Source organism: Gadus morhua, chromosome 10 (genome assembly GCF_902167405.1).
Source record: "Gadus morhua chromosome 10, gadMor3.0, whole genome shotgun sequence".
NCBI classification, from domain to species: Eukaryota; Metazoa; Chordata; class Actinopteri; order Gadiformes; family Gadidae; genus Gadus; species Gadus morhua.
The window spans coordinates 9271066-9284886 of NC_044057.1; the positions used below are offsets into that span (position 1 = coordinate 9271066).

At 44.8% G+C, this 13821-nt stretch overlaps 1 protein-coding gene and 1 long non-coding RNA gene across 13 annotated transcripts in view; one reads left to right on the top strand and one right to left on the bottom strand.

Annotated features, from left to right (window-relative positions):
• The first annotated feature begins 762 nt into the window (after positions 1-762).
• Positions 763-13821, top strand: part of ccdc142 (coiled-coil domain containing 142) — a 38090-nt gene continuing 25031 nt past the window's right edge. For 7 of the 12 annotated variants that reach the window (XM_030367638.1, XM_030367632.1, XM_030367636.1 and 4 more), the window contains exons 1-9: positions 763-905; positions 1333-1420; positions 3177-3202; positions 3567-3609; positions 4445-4698; positions 4806-5027; positions 5136-6400; positions 7169-7431; positions 7708-7794. In XM_030367638.1, coding sequence (XP_030223498.1) covers positions 1342-1420; positions 3177-3202; positions 3567-3609; positions 4445-4698; positions 4806-5027; positions 5136-6400; positions 7169-7431; positions 7708-7794 — 2239 coding nt within the window. In that variant the 5' untranslated portion in view covers positions 763-905; positions 1333-1341. Of the gene's footprint in view, positions 919-963; positions 1240-1332; positions 1421-3176; positions 3203-3566; positions 3610-3828; positions 4699-4805; positions 5028-5135; positions 6401-7168; positions 7432-7707; positions 7795-13821 lie in introns of those variants that run through there. The other 5 variants (XM_030367634.1, XM_030367640.1, XM_030367642.1 and 2 more) reach the window with 5 other exon arrangements.
• On the bottom strand, positions 6726-13751 carry LOC115551997 (uncharacterized). Its single transcript, XR_003978264.1, has 3 exons — positions 13614-13751; positions 13041-13157; positions 6726-7370 (listed from the first exon to the last, which is right to left on the bottom strand). It is a non-coding gene; the product is annotated as an uncharacterized LOC115551997 (long non-coding RNA).

Here is a 13821-nt window from a genome sequence, read left to right on the forward strand (position 1 = left end):
ACCCCTGTCACTTTAAGTTTTGACGGCTGACCATTGCCATCCATTTCTTCCTGCGCTCTTGGTCCTTGGGGAAGCCATACATGTGGTAACCCTTCTCGGACCGATTGGAGCATCCAAACGCTGCACAGCCAACCATGGTATGACCATTGATCTAAACCAATTTTGAATTTGCTCAGGGCTATTATAAGTATTGTAAAGGCATAAAGTATAGTATATTTGCAACGTTATATGTTAATGGTTTGCCCTAAGTATATAGTGTTCCCTGCTGTGTCCATTGTTGAATCTGTTCACACAATCGCACTCACTTGTTCGTGTCACACTAATTGTTTAATAAAAAAAAATACTATTTCATTCATCCAAGCGTAATGGGTTGTTATTCTTTAATATATTTGATACTTTGTGTGGCTCATATCTTAAAATGATCATGGTAAAACATCTTGAATACTTTGATTTCAATACAGATGTAGGGTAAAAGTTAAGGTTAAGCCAGTATGCTAACACGAACGTGAAGCTTTGCCTCAAACTTAAAAACGTATCTAAGTAATACTTATAGCTTTCAGTTGTCCCCCTACCACTCTAAATGTAAAACTGACATTAACAAATATGCAATAATGCCATAACAGTCAGACAAATACTTGTATGTGTTTTTTTCATTCATATTTACCATTCAATATTGAAATCTCTGCTGTCGTCCCATAGAATAACATTGACTGCGCGGCGTGTTTGGAACTATTGAGGCTTACATGAACCACGTGACAACCACGTGACCACCCTGTCGGCGAGATCATAGCGTGTCGCAACTCTCTATAGCTCTGGCCACAACCATCCGTTTTTGTGCCGCGTTCAACCATCTCGGAAATTAAATGTTTGTGTCAAATTAAACGGGGATAAACTATAATTTAAAGGTCGGATAATCAGGTTTTTACGATTTTATGTTCTATCTAATCTGAGCGCATTAGCAGAGCCAGCATGTTATGTTTTGTCCTTGATTGGGGGAAACAGTAGTATGTTCCGGGTTGATATGAACCCATCGTTAGCTCATGCTATCAAGCTACAGCTAAATTAAACTGTTTCCTGCGGACCTGCCAGGGATTAACCAAAGCACTGATTCAGAGAAGGGGTCGCTAATAACACTACAATGGTCTGATGGCTAACCGAGTGGTCCTAAATAGTATTTAGTGTTAACATAGTTAGTATTGGTGTTCATTTTATGTTTCTGAAACCCGCAAACTCTACGATGTAGGTCATTAAATCTGATTTGCAAAAAAAAACGATGTCAATAACCCTAAACTATGTTCATAACCCTGAACTATGGCAATAACCCAAAACTAGGTCAATGTCATGGGCAGGGGAGAGTTGTGGAACTATGATGCATCTACTCTGGGAGTTCATCCTGTCACTAGATGTAAACTGTTAACTGGTATGTAATAATTTACTACTTTACTAATTCATTATTCTATTAGTTATTTTCGTTCAATTATTGTCGTATGGCAAACATTATAACGTTATAGAACTGGTCCGAAAAAAATAATGCAAGCATTTTACCTGAATTATTTACCTTTTGAATGTATACATCTGAAAGGTAGATTGTGTAGAATATGCAATGTTTCTGCTGGACGACGACACGGCTAAGAACAGATGATAGATGAACAGTTGATAGATGAACTGATGATAGATGAACTGATGATAGATGAACTGATGAACAGATGGCAGATGAACAGATGATGGATGAACAGATCGGATACATGAACTGATGATAGATGAACAGGTGATAGATGAACAGGTGATAGATGAACTGATGAACAGATGAAAGATGAACGGGTGAACAGATGATAGATGAACAGGTGATAGATGAACAGGTGATAGATGAACGGAGGAACAGATGATAGCCTGAGGATCTGTTATTCTCCTTAACAGCAGAACTTCAGTTGGCAGATTTACATTTACATTTACATTAAGGACATTTAGCAGACGCTTTTATCTAAAGCGACTTACAATAAGTACAGCATAAGAAGTGCATCAATGTATCGGTACAGAAAGGATGTTCATAGAACCAAGTGCAAGTACAACAATCGCTAGGCTAACCAATTCCCCGTGTTACAGCCATTATAGCAGCTATTGCAGATAGTTATCCAGGTGACATGGTACAGAGTAGACTAGAGCAGGGCTATTCAACCCCCTTAACAAGTGGGCCGAAAAGGAAAACCACTGGGGGTTCATGGGCCACACAGAGTAAAACTACATGAATGAATCGCTACAAATAAATCGTACTTAAAGTAGTGTTAACTTAATATATATAGTACTACTACATGGAATAAACTTGTCAGACGCATTCCTTCCTTCACTTTTAATCGTATCATTATAAAAGATTTTGTTCTCGCATATTTTGGACACGTATTTAGAATTCAACAATGTTTGAATCATCACAAAACAGAACTACTGTACATATGAGACATTTTGAGCCACTGAGTCAGTGAGAACGATTGCACTGCCTTGTTTGCCTAGTTTGGCTCATCCTGAGACACTCATGCAGCTTCTCATAGGTCATGGAGCAACGTGCCCTTGTTCTGATGGCATTCATATGAGAAAAGCTAGACTCGCATGTATCGGTTGAGCAAAACATTGTCAGAATAAGTGATGCCAGTTACTGAATGTGGGGTACTGATACTGGCTAGTATCACCGGCTACACACGGAAACCTGATTTGCATGCAACTATGTTTCTCCTTTATTTTCTTAACTTTTTTGCATGCAACCTCTTGCGGGCCAGAAAAAAATTAAGAGGGGCCGCATTTGGCCCAAGGGCCGCTAGTTGAACAGGCCTGGACTAGAGAGCCTGGCCTGGTAGAAGGTCTCACACACACACACACGCACACACACACACACACACACACACACACACACACACACACACACACACACACACACACACACACACACACACACACACACACACACACACACACACACACACACACGTTTTGTAGGGCAGGGTGATAGTCATTATCTTGCCACAAATTGTATGTATTTTTATCAATATGCAAACTTTGGGCTGTAGCCATAAGGGAGATCTGGATTTTTTGACAACTTGCCCCTGATTCTAACACGGCTATTGCAACACAGGGCCTCTCACCATATCTCTGTCTTGATTTTATTTATTTTTTTCTATTTCCTTTAGACATGATGCCAGCAGAGGATGAGAAGGTGAGCATTAAGTGATGCCGTAGGCTGCACACTGACATTACTAGCACGTGTCTACTAGCAGAGCCATTATAGAACATGCTTCTGTGTGTCTTTATAGACATGGTAGGATTTATCTTGTCAGGTCGTACCATTTCTTTTGAGTGATTTAAGAAACATACGCAGAATTGCTTTGATTTCACAGAGGCCATGTACAAATGACAGGGAAATAATTTGACTATAATGCATGTGCTTTGAAGAAACACCTTTACATGCAATATTAGCTTGCTAGTTGTTAGTCTGCTTGCTATAGGGTTATACTATATTCTTATTCCACATATTTTGAATTCGGTATTTCTTCATTATTATGTCATTTATTTTTCCACAGATAAATGATGCTTCCACTGAGCTTGATGAACTGTCATCAAATGGTAAATAATACACAACACTCTGGTATTCACTCCAATTTGCTGAAGCCAAACCTTGGCTGCATGTATCTCAGAAAAAAAAGGTGAAGCACAACCTTTTCCAAAAAACCACAGTCACTATTGACGCCCTGGAGAACAGTGACGTAGGGTGCCTGTCTCTCCAGGTGTAACAGTAGGTTGTCTCTCTGTCCAGGTGTAACGGTATGGTCTCTGTCTGTCCAGGTGTAACGGTATGGTGTCTGTCTGTCCACTCCAGGTGTTACAGTAGGGTGTCTGTTTGTCCAGAGGTGTAACGGTATGGTGTCTGTCTGTCTGTCCAGGTGTTACAGTAGGGTGCCTGTCTGTCCAGGTGTTACAGTAGGGTGTCTGTCTGTCCAGGTGTTACAGTAGGGTGCCTGTCTGTCCAGGTGTTACAGTAGGGTGTCTGTCTGTCCAGGTGTTACAGTAGGGTGTCTTTCTGTCCAGGTGTTACAGTTGGGTGTCTGTCTGTCCAGGTGTAACGTTATGGTGTCTTTCTGTCCAGGTGTTACAGTAGGTGTCTGTCTGTCCAGGTGTAACGGTATGGTGTCTGTCTGTCCGGGTGTAATGGTATGGTGTCTGTCTGTCCAGGTGTATCAGTAGGGTGTCTGTCTGTTCAGGTGTAAGGGTAGGGTGTCTGTCTGTCCAGGTGTAACAGTAGGGTGTCTGTCTGTCCAGGTGTCTTGTCTGTCTGTCCAGGTGTTACCGTAGGATGTCTGTCTGTCCAGGTGTTACAGTAGGGTGTTTGTCTGTCCAGGTGTAACGTTATGGTGTCTTGTCTGTCTGTCCAGGTGTAACAGTAGGATATCTGTCTGTCCAGGTCCCTCTCCCCTGGGCTCCCTCTCCTGCTCCCTGCAGCGTGCCGAGGCTATGCTCAGAACCTCCCTGAACCCCAGCCTGAAGTGGCTGCTCCTACAGAACCGTCAGGATAAAGAGTCCGGGGGAGAAGAAGGGAGCTTTGTGGCCGCTCACAATCTGGTTTCCCGTTCTTCTGCTCGCGTCTCATGCCTACAGCAAGGCATGCTGGGTATGGCTGCCCAGAGGCCGCTGGTCAGGGGGGCAGAAGCTCTTCAAGTACGGATCTGTTTGTATATTTTCTCTTAATGTGTTTTTCAGGTCAGGTCTCTGCTCCTAACGTGACCCGGTTCTGTTTGTAACAGCCGTCCCTCTGCTTCTCCCAGGTCTGTGTGAGAGGCTCCTCTCCGGAGGGCTGCTTCATCCAGCAGCGCTCCTCCCCGCCCCAGCAGGCCGCCTGCAGGGCTCTGTGGAGCCTGATGGAGCAGCGCTCACAGCTGCTGTTTGTGCACGAGTATGTCAGGAGGGCCCACTCCGCTTCAGCCTATGTGTCTAAACTGGCTCTGCTGGAAGAATGCTTAGGAGGACCACAGTTCCCCCTGAATCTGGTAAAGCTGCAACAGCTGTCCCTGATCCTCACAAGTATCAATTTGTCACAATTTAAGTACCATTTCCTAATTTTTATATATTTATATATTTATTTTTTTCCGTTCTAGAAAACATGCGGCTCCTACTGTTGTCAAATGGTCCCCCTGGGCCAGGAGCTGAGGGTTCATCTAAAACACTGGTGGTGTCTCTCAGAGAAGCTCCGCTCCAACCCCTTTGTGAGGCGGGCCCTGGCTCGAAACACCAACTTCCTCGTTGAAATGAAACGCTCTCTACATGCTTTGGCTCTTCAGGCGCTGGTTTTGATGGAGAATTGTGTACATGCCATTTTGTCCAGCCTTGCTCAAACAAACATTGAAGCAATTGCAAGAGAGATGCTGGAAGATGTTCTGTCTGGTACAGCGCTTTATAACCAGGTGGTGGAAGAGTACAGTGACCTCAACAGAACCAACCCGTGGGAGTGTAGGCTGTTGCAGAGGATGTGTTATTCTGGTCTTCCTGTCCCTCAGTCGGTCCTCCACAAGGTGTCTCACCCGGCGGCGTTCCAGGTCAAAGAGCTGCTCTCGGTCCTCGCCATACATCATGCTCATACGGCGGCTGAGGAGATGCACCGTTGGGCCGCTGAGCACTACGGCCCAGAGGTCCAATCCCATCACGGAAACCCCCGGCCTTCTCAAACCCGTCTTTGTTCCCAGCGATCCGTGACTCCTGAATGGACCTGGGAACGTCTGGAGCACACCTACCTCCCGCCCCCCGGTTCACCCCCTCTGCTCCCCTCCCCCCCGTCCGCCCTCATCGTGACACCGTCATCAAGAAGATCTTTTTCACATTCCTCTCAGTATAGTTTGTCTGAGGGCCAATCAGGAAGCCAAAGCAGAGCTGAGCCCGCCCCCCGGCGTCGACACGCTGGACCTCAGAGTGCTCTGGGATCTTCAGCCCCAGAGTCCACTAAGGGACAACGTGCCCCAGGCCAAAGGAATCCTGGAGGCGGTCAGGGCGTCCGAGTGGAACCTGACCTGTACCCAGCGGCCTGTCACTGTGCTGTGGGGCCACTCTCGGCATTCTGCAAGGAGGACCGGTTCTCCCTTGAGCTTCTGTTCCAGGCCATGTTGTCCTCCGGTGATCGGCTCTCACCCCTGGGGCCACACACATCCAGGCCAGACTACGTGGCCTCGGCATCCTTCCCTCCAGTGCAGAGGACACGAGAGGAGGGGGGGGCAACATGTAGACAGATGGACTCAGTTGTCTCCCATGAATACCGGACAGAGGTGAGACCGGCACCAGACTGGTGGTTGGGCCAGGAACCAAGCTCGGAGCGAGTCCTGCAGGATCCCATCGAACCCGGACCGTCGTTAGGCCCAGAGAGTCTAGCCAGGTACACGTTCCTCATCAAGCACCAATTGAACCATTAGCAAAAGTCACTGATGCTACTGAATAACTAGGTTAGCTTTAAATTCCGACCCTATGTGTTTATAAATATATACGTATTTTTAATATTTTAATACCTTTTTCAGGTACAGTATGTAATATTGACACAAGCATTTAAAATGGGTATTTCAGATAATATTAACCATATTGGACCAGGTTGTCTTCTCCAGACTTAAAACTCAGGTGGAGGACACTAGAGAACACATTACATAATATTTTGAGACGAGCGCAATTATTCTATTTGACAATGCCAAGCAGCAACGAGACTTGAAGTCGATCAGCTAATCGTTCGCAATTTATTGAATGTTTTCAAACTAAGCAGCATCTGGTGTGGCTTCCTCCTTCATCCTTCTGGGCTGTCTCCATATTTCAAGTTGTGTAGTCAATTTGTTATATGTTGTACTTATTTGCAAGGTATCCAACTCACAAAATAAGATTTTGAGTACATTCAAAATTGTCCCTATGCCAACGGTCATCCTTCGCTCATACAGCGTACAGATGTGCCACAACATTTGGCGTAATACTTGGAGCTTTTATTACAGGCTTATTTAAAAGTGAACAAAATATGCTTGAAGCTAAATTAACTAAAAGACTAACTGATGTGTTCATTATCCACCAGTCGTTTGAATAAATAATCCAGTTCAGTTTGTCTGAGGGTTAGATTTAGGTAAGTGGAACAATAAAAAAACATTTAATTTCAATATCTTGTGTCTAGATCTGGAGCCGTGTGTCCGACAGCGCTGGAGGAGAAGGAGCCGTTCCACCGCTCCCGCTCAGTGAAGTGGTTGGACCTGAGTCACTCCTTGGTGTGTGCAGAACTGTTTGCAGTGTACCAAACTCTGCTGTGGAGAGCCTGTGGACAAGCACTGTGGCAGAACCTTCACTTTCCTCCAGGGGGCGCCGCAGGCAGCCTGAATCTGTGGAGTGATCATCAGAAACGTCGACTCCTGCACACATTGAGACATGCTTCCACAACAGGTACTAACACAAAGATGGTTGTCATGGAGAACGTACTGGAGTGTTTCCAGTGAGATGTGCTCGTGCTTTGGAAGGTGTATCCTCCATGCTAGATGAACCCTCATGCTTCTGGTCCAGGGGACCAGCAGCATGAGGCCAAAGAGCAGCTGAACCAACGGCTTTATTCACCGTCAACCTGCCGGGGCGGTTTAGCCTGTGGTCGGTTCTACTCTCTGAACCCGCCCCCTCTGCTCCTTGTTCATGGACCATTGCTTTTTCCTTTTTTCTTCTTTTAAGATTTGGTTCCTCTGGAATGCAGGGCCATGCTGGAGAAGTTCGGCCAATGTTTATTAATCCTCAACACGCACGCACACTGGGATCAAGGTAAACACACACTGGGATCAGGGTAAACACACACACACACACACACGCTCACCTCACCAATGTACACAAGACGCGTTGTTTGAGCATGTTGTGCCTGTTTTTCTTTAGGTCCCAGGCCATGTTAATTTGTTATACTGTAGACTCTAACGGTGAGACCCTACTGCTCAGCACGCACGTGTTATTCACTGCTCACGAGTGCAGCACATTGGGAGTTAGTTATTGATTTTACATTTTACATTACTCATTTTTGACTGTAAATGTATTCTAAAACACTCAAAGGTTCTGCATTCAATTCACATATTCGTCAAAAGTGTTTAAAGTATATTTAAGGTATCAAAAACGATGTTTTATATGCTTTTTTTTTTTTTTTTTTTAATCGGCCGATTAAATCGTAATCGTAATTTTTCTCTGAAAATAATCGGCACCGGCACTCAAAAATCAATATCGGTCGGGCCCTAAAACACACACACTGGGATCAGGGTAATCACACACGCACTGGGATCAGGTTAAACACACACACTGGGATCAGGTTAAACACACACACACTGGGATCAGGTTAAACACACACACACTGGGATCAGGTTAAACACACACACACTGGGATCAGGTTAAACACACACACACTGGGATCAGGTTAAACACACACACACTGGGATCAGGGTGAACACACACACACTGGGATCAGGGTGAACACACACACACACACACACACACACACACACACACACACACACACACACACACACACACACACACACACACACACACACACACACACACACACACACACACACACACACACACAGGGATCAGGGTAAACAAACAAACACACTGGGATCCGGGTAAACACACACACTGGGATAAGTGGGGTACTCCACAAAGCCGGTTTTATCACATAACCGAGTAAGCAGGCCTTGAAAACGAAATTTTCCGAATGGAACCGGTATATTTAACGTTTTCGTTCTTGCGTTCCGCAGTCAACATATCGTTCCTGAACCGGTTCGGAACGTAAAATAACGTTCGTTCTTAACGTTCCGGCAGTGTTATTGTGCCTAGTCTATTTTTGTGGTCGATAAAAGGGTGACCAGATGTGTCGCTTTGTGCGGGACAGTCCCGCATTTCCATTACTTTGTACACGTCCCGGAAATTGAGACGTTGTCCCGCATTGTTATTAGGGCTGGCCCGAATTATTAGAATATTCAAATACCCCTTTGGGAACATTTTTATTCAAAGCTTAAATCAGTATTCGGAGCTTCGTTGTTTCACTTATTTGACGTTACCAGAGCGAGGGAGGCAAACTATAAGCGACACCAAGCAGAGAAGCGAGAGAGGTGGAGGAAGAATAGATATCTTGTTTCTCTTTACTTTATAACAACATTAGCGGGATCTCGGGAGGAAAAGAAATGCTTAGTGAAATGCTAACCTTAGCTTAGTTGTTTGTTTACGTTCCCTGTACAGCGCCGCGCCAATCAACTGTGACTGGCTTGCTGCAGAGCGTGAGCGTCTTGCGAATACCCGGTCAATATAATGGATATAATATGGACACGTAAGACAATCAATATTCGGTATTTGTTATGGATTTATTGTACAAATTCCCTGAAAAGATGCACGTTCCAGAATGAATTGATAAGCTCCCGCAAGAGCTGAGATTGCAGAGGACAGCTGATTTGGTACGGAACAACAGCTGTTGGCTTCCACGGGGAAAAACTAAGTAACTCCAACTTACTTAGGCCTACTAATTAACGTTTAAAAGCTATTAAATCTTCAAAAAAATATGCAGATACTGTAAAAATCGGTTCCAGGGAGTATATAATAATAAATCTTTATTAAGGACTCAGATGGTCCACTCACATCCAACATACACACACACACATATGACGCATTAAAATACATACTCAAAAAATACAGGGATATATATGGGGATTATTAATGTTTTTGATGGTGTGTTTTTCTGGAATGAGTATTCGAATATTCGCTCGGAAAAACCAACGAGTATTCGAAGCCTGAAAAACGGCAGTAAGACTTGATTTTTGAAATAAGTGTTTTATAATCTGGCCTTTATCAAATAGCTGTGTGTAGACAGCAGTGAGGGCTGTCATCGGGGAGCGGGCGGGCTGTCTGATCATGTCAATGAAACTTGGACACAGACGCATGTTAAGGGCACGCCCACCAACAAGAAACAATGCAAAGGCGATACAGTGGACCCGGTTAATTTAGCTCACGTTACCTTTGTCGAAGATAGAGCTCAGTGCAACTGTTGCTTCCAAATCACCTCTCGCCAGGGTGGTGGTGGGAATTTGTGACAACTGAGCTTAGCTGGCGGCGAAGTGAACGCGGCAACCGGAAATATTTTTATTTTTTCATGAAATAGGCTATGCTTTTGTGAAATTGTATAGGCTATATAGAGAACGAAAAAACCCGTTATTAACCGGTTTTGGGGATTTCAGAATAACGTTTCTGTTCCGGAACAGTTGAAGACCATTTGGTTTTCGTTTCCGTTTATTGCTGTGTTCTTCCAAGAAAGGGTTCCAATCCAGGATAGCTTTTAACAGTTACTTTATTTGTTAAAGTATTTCGGTATGGTAAACTACGGAGAAAAAGGAGGTGGAAGCGTGTCTTGCACGTGCTGAGAGACTCCCAGCTGACCAAAGCTATATTAACCCTATCCGTATGGGCTGCCGAGAGTTTCTAGTTGTTTACTGGTGGCGTTGTCTGTTTTGTTTCAAATCCACGCGGCCCACAGCAGTGGGCGGTGCCGGCGTGACGTATTAGCCTCGGCTTCCTCACTTGTCTGAGGTGCTGCCTTCTGTGGATGGAGCAGCTATTGCAGCCTTCAGTAAGGTCCTGCTCCCCTTGTGGCTATATATAGTATTTACGGCTTATATATTTGGTCCTGCTTCCTAGTGGTTCTGTGAGGGTAATACAGCTTGTGTGTTTGAATCTGCTTCCTAGTGGTTCTGTGAGGGTAATACAGCTTGTGTGTTTAAATCTGCTTCCTAGAGGCTATGTGGAGGCAGCTTGTGGCGCGTTTCCACTGCAGGGTGCGGAACGGATCGGATCGCAAAGGTGCGGTTCGGGTCGCGTTTCCACCGCCAAAAGTGGGCGTGACCCGGACTTTGCCGTACCCGTTCCGGCCCCATTCTCGGGACTCCTCCGTTGCGGTACCCAAAACGAGACCAGACGCCTGAAAGGGTCCCGTGAAATTCTAGCTACACCCCCCCTCCGTTGATTGGTCGACAGAATCGTCACTTCCGTGTGACGCGGGGATAAAAACAAACAAACAGTAGCCTCGAGGTATTATTCTTTACAATTAACATGTCGCGTAAAAAGCTTGCTTGGGCGAACAAGGAGGTGGAGACGTTCGTCTGCATTATTGGGGAGGAAGACGTTGTTTACGATGTTTACGTAGCTGCCGCGGCGATCGACATCCGGCCTACCACCAAGGGTACTGTCGGCAGTGGAAACGCGTCCTCGGAACTGAGCTGGGCTATACCGCCCCCTCCCTACCGCACCTTTGCGATCCGATCCGTTCCGCACCCTGCAGTGGAAACGCGGCATTATGTTCTTAAAATACGTAACACGTTCCTCGTAAAATTCCGTTCGTTTTCGTTCCTTGAACCGGTTCGGAGCCCTGCGGGTAAGTAAACCCAGGGTTTGCGGTAACCCTAGGTTTTCCGTTCCAAAATAAACACGGTATGTTAGTTACTATAGAAACATATGCTCTGAATCAATCCTGGTCGGAGCAGGTTTTGCGCAGGTTAAGTTTGGAATATATCCCGGTTTTGGGTATTTAAACCCGCGTTCACCACAGATTTCATGTTTTCACAATGGCATGCCCTTTTGATGAGAGGCCTGTTGATATCGGAGCGCAGATTATTCGTGCAATCCACCGGGAGCGATTAATAAGACCACGGCTCGACATCTTGGCATACCGGATGACTTTTTGCTGGAGAGATATAGAGTCTCGCGCAAATCTTTAATATATTTAAATAGCCTTCTCCAGCCTTACATAGCCAACACTACCAACCGAGGACCTGGCCTCAGTTCACTCCAGACTATTTGCGTAGCCCTCCGTTTTTTGCAAATGGTAGTTTTATCTATAATGTTGGAGATGCTGAGCACATCTCAGTCCTTTCAGATGACCCATCCATGTCCGGACCAAGATTTTCATCGGCCTCCTATCATACAAAGAGCAATATTGGCTGAGTACTATGCCGAGAGGCGCTTACAACAGAAAGTATAAAATAGTCCTAACGGACTTATATCCACTGGAGAATATTCGATCGTAGCCGGCGGCTTCATTACAAGCACTAATCCATCTTGATCTGTGAAGTTGATGAATTGTCACTTTTAGGTTTTCTACCTAGTTACTAAAAAAAACATTTGGAACATATGCGCTGTGGCACGCACACGGTTTGCATGTGTTACTTCGAAGGTAAACAAAGACTCTCTGAGGAGGTACCTCCAGGTACCCCCTCCATGCCAGGGCGCCCTGAATTTATGTATATTAAAAACTCCTCCACCGGGTTCAAGACATTTTGAGGGCCAGATCCGTGCCGACTGTCGGCCTTTTCACGATTGGCTTAAAAAAAGGGCTTATTTAAATGTATACCAATACGATGGTGGGAAAAGCTTACCAGTTTGTATGTTTTTATGCTTCATTTTTACTTGATCCGCTGACCGCTTGGGAGCCATCGGAGTAGGCCTACATATTTTTTTTTAGTGGTAGGAACGTTAAGAATGCTTAACTGGGATATTTATAGATTTGTGGCTCAAATATTAAGGATCATGCTTTTGGCATGTAACTAACGCATTTACGCAGTCAGCGATCCGCTGCCAGGCTTTGGTTCTCCGGGTTGCAGATGCTTTAGCGTTCCCTTTTCTTGTGATAATGTCCTTTTCCGCGTCATAGCTCTCCAGGAGAACCTGGAGTTCCATTTCATTGAAATAAGCGGCCCGTTTCGCCATTTCAATCAGGGTTTCCATGATCCATGCATCACGTCTTTATAGGTTTGGCGTGGACGCGCATAACCCCCCGTGTTAACCAACCCTGTGTTGATTGAACTAATGCATAACCCGTGCGGTGGAACCGACAGCTCTGGTTTAGTTGGCACAGGGTCAATCAACCTAGAGTTCAGCGTTAACTCTGTGTTTGTTAAGCCTCCGTTCGTGGAATACCCCACAGGGTAAACACACTCTGGGATCAGGTTAAACACACACACTGAGATCAGGGTAAACACACTCACTGGGATCAGGGTAACCGCTCATATGAGGGGGGTGGATGACGTCCGCATCTTCTGGACGTAACGCTTGAAGTTCCAGCGATGTCCATCCCTTCAGTCCCACGATTATCTAGAAGGCAGCTTCATAAAAATAGAATGTAGTTCATTATAATCATAACATTTCAATCATTAAATAAATCAACAAAAAATCATGAAATCCCAAGTATAGCATGAATAGATGTGTCTGTCACACGGAAACAAGCGATATATATTTCAAAGGTAAGAGAATGTCTTTTTTTTTTTTCTTATTTTCAAAGCTGTTTTTCTCTCTTACCTTCTGGTTTTATTTATTTAAGTAGAAAAAATGATAAACAGAACAATTATACCTAAAATGATTTAAAATATAATGTGGAAAAGATTAAAGTGATCACAAACACCTTTCTTATTTATACCCTTATTTTATGTCAGAAGTGAGTCAGAAGTGATTGTCCGGTTGACATTGTGCTGCAGCAGCCTGCAAAGCAACACTGCAGGCTGGTGTGTAAATAACAGATTCCCAAAAACAATGTGGTCCAAAGAATCAGAACATTTACTTACTGATACTGAATCAGTATGGATTCAGCGGTGTATCACATTAATAATAGCTGCTTCTTAAATGTGTTATACAGGTAACCTGGAAATCCAGAGTTCTCGCTCACTCTGGGAACGAGCAGTATACTCACTCCACGATTCCCCTGGCCCAGAACCTTAACCAATCACATCGGTTTATCTTATATCGGCAGGGCGAAAGCGTTGCTGTTGTACC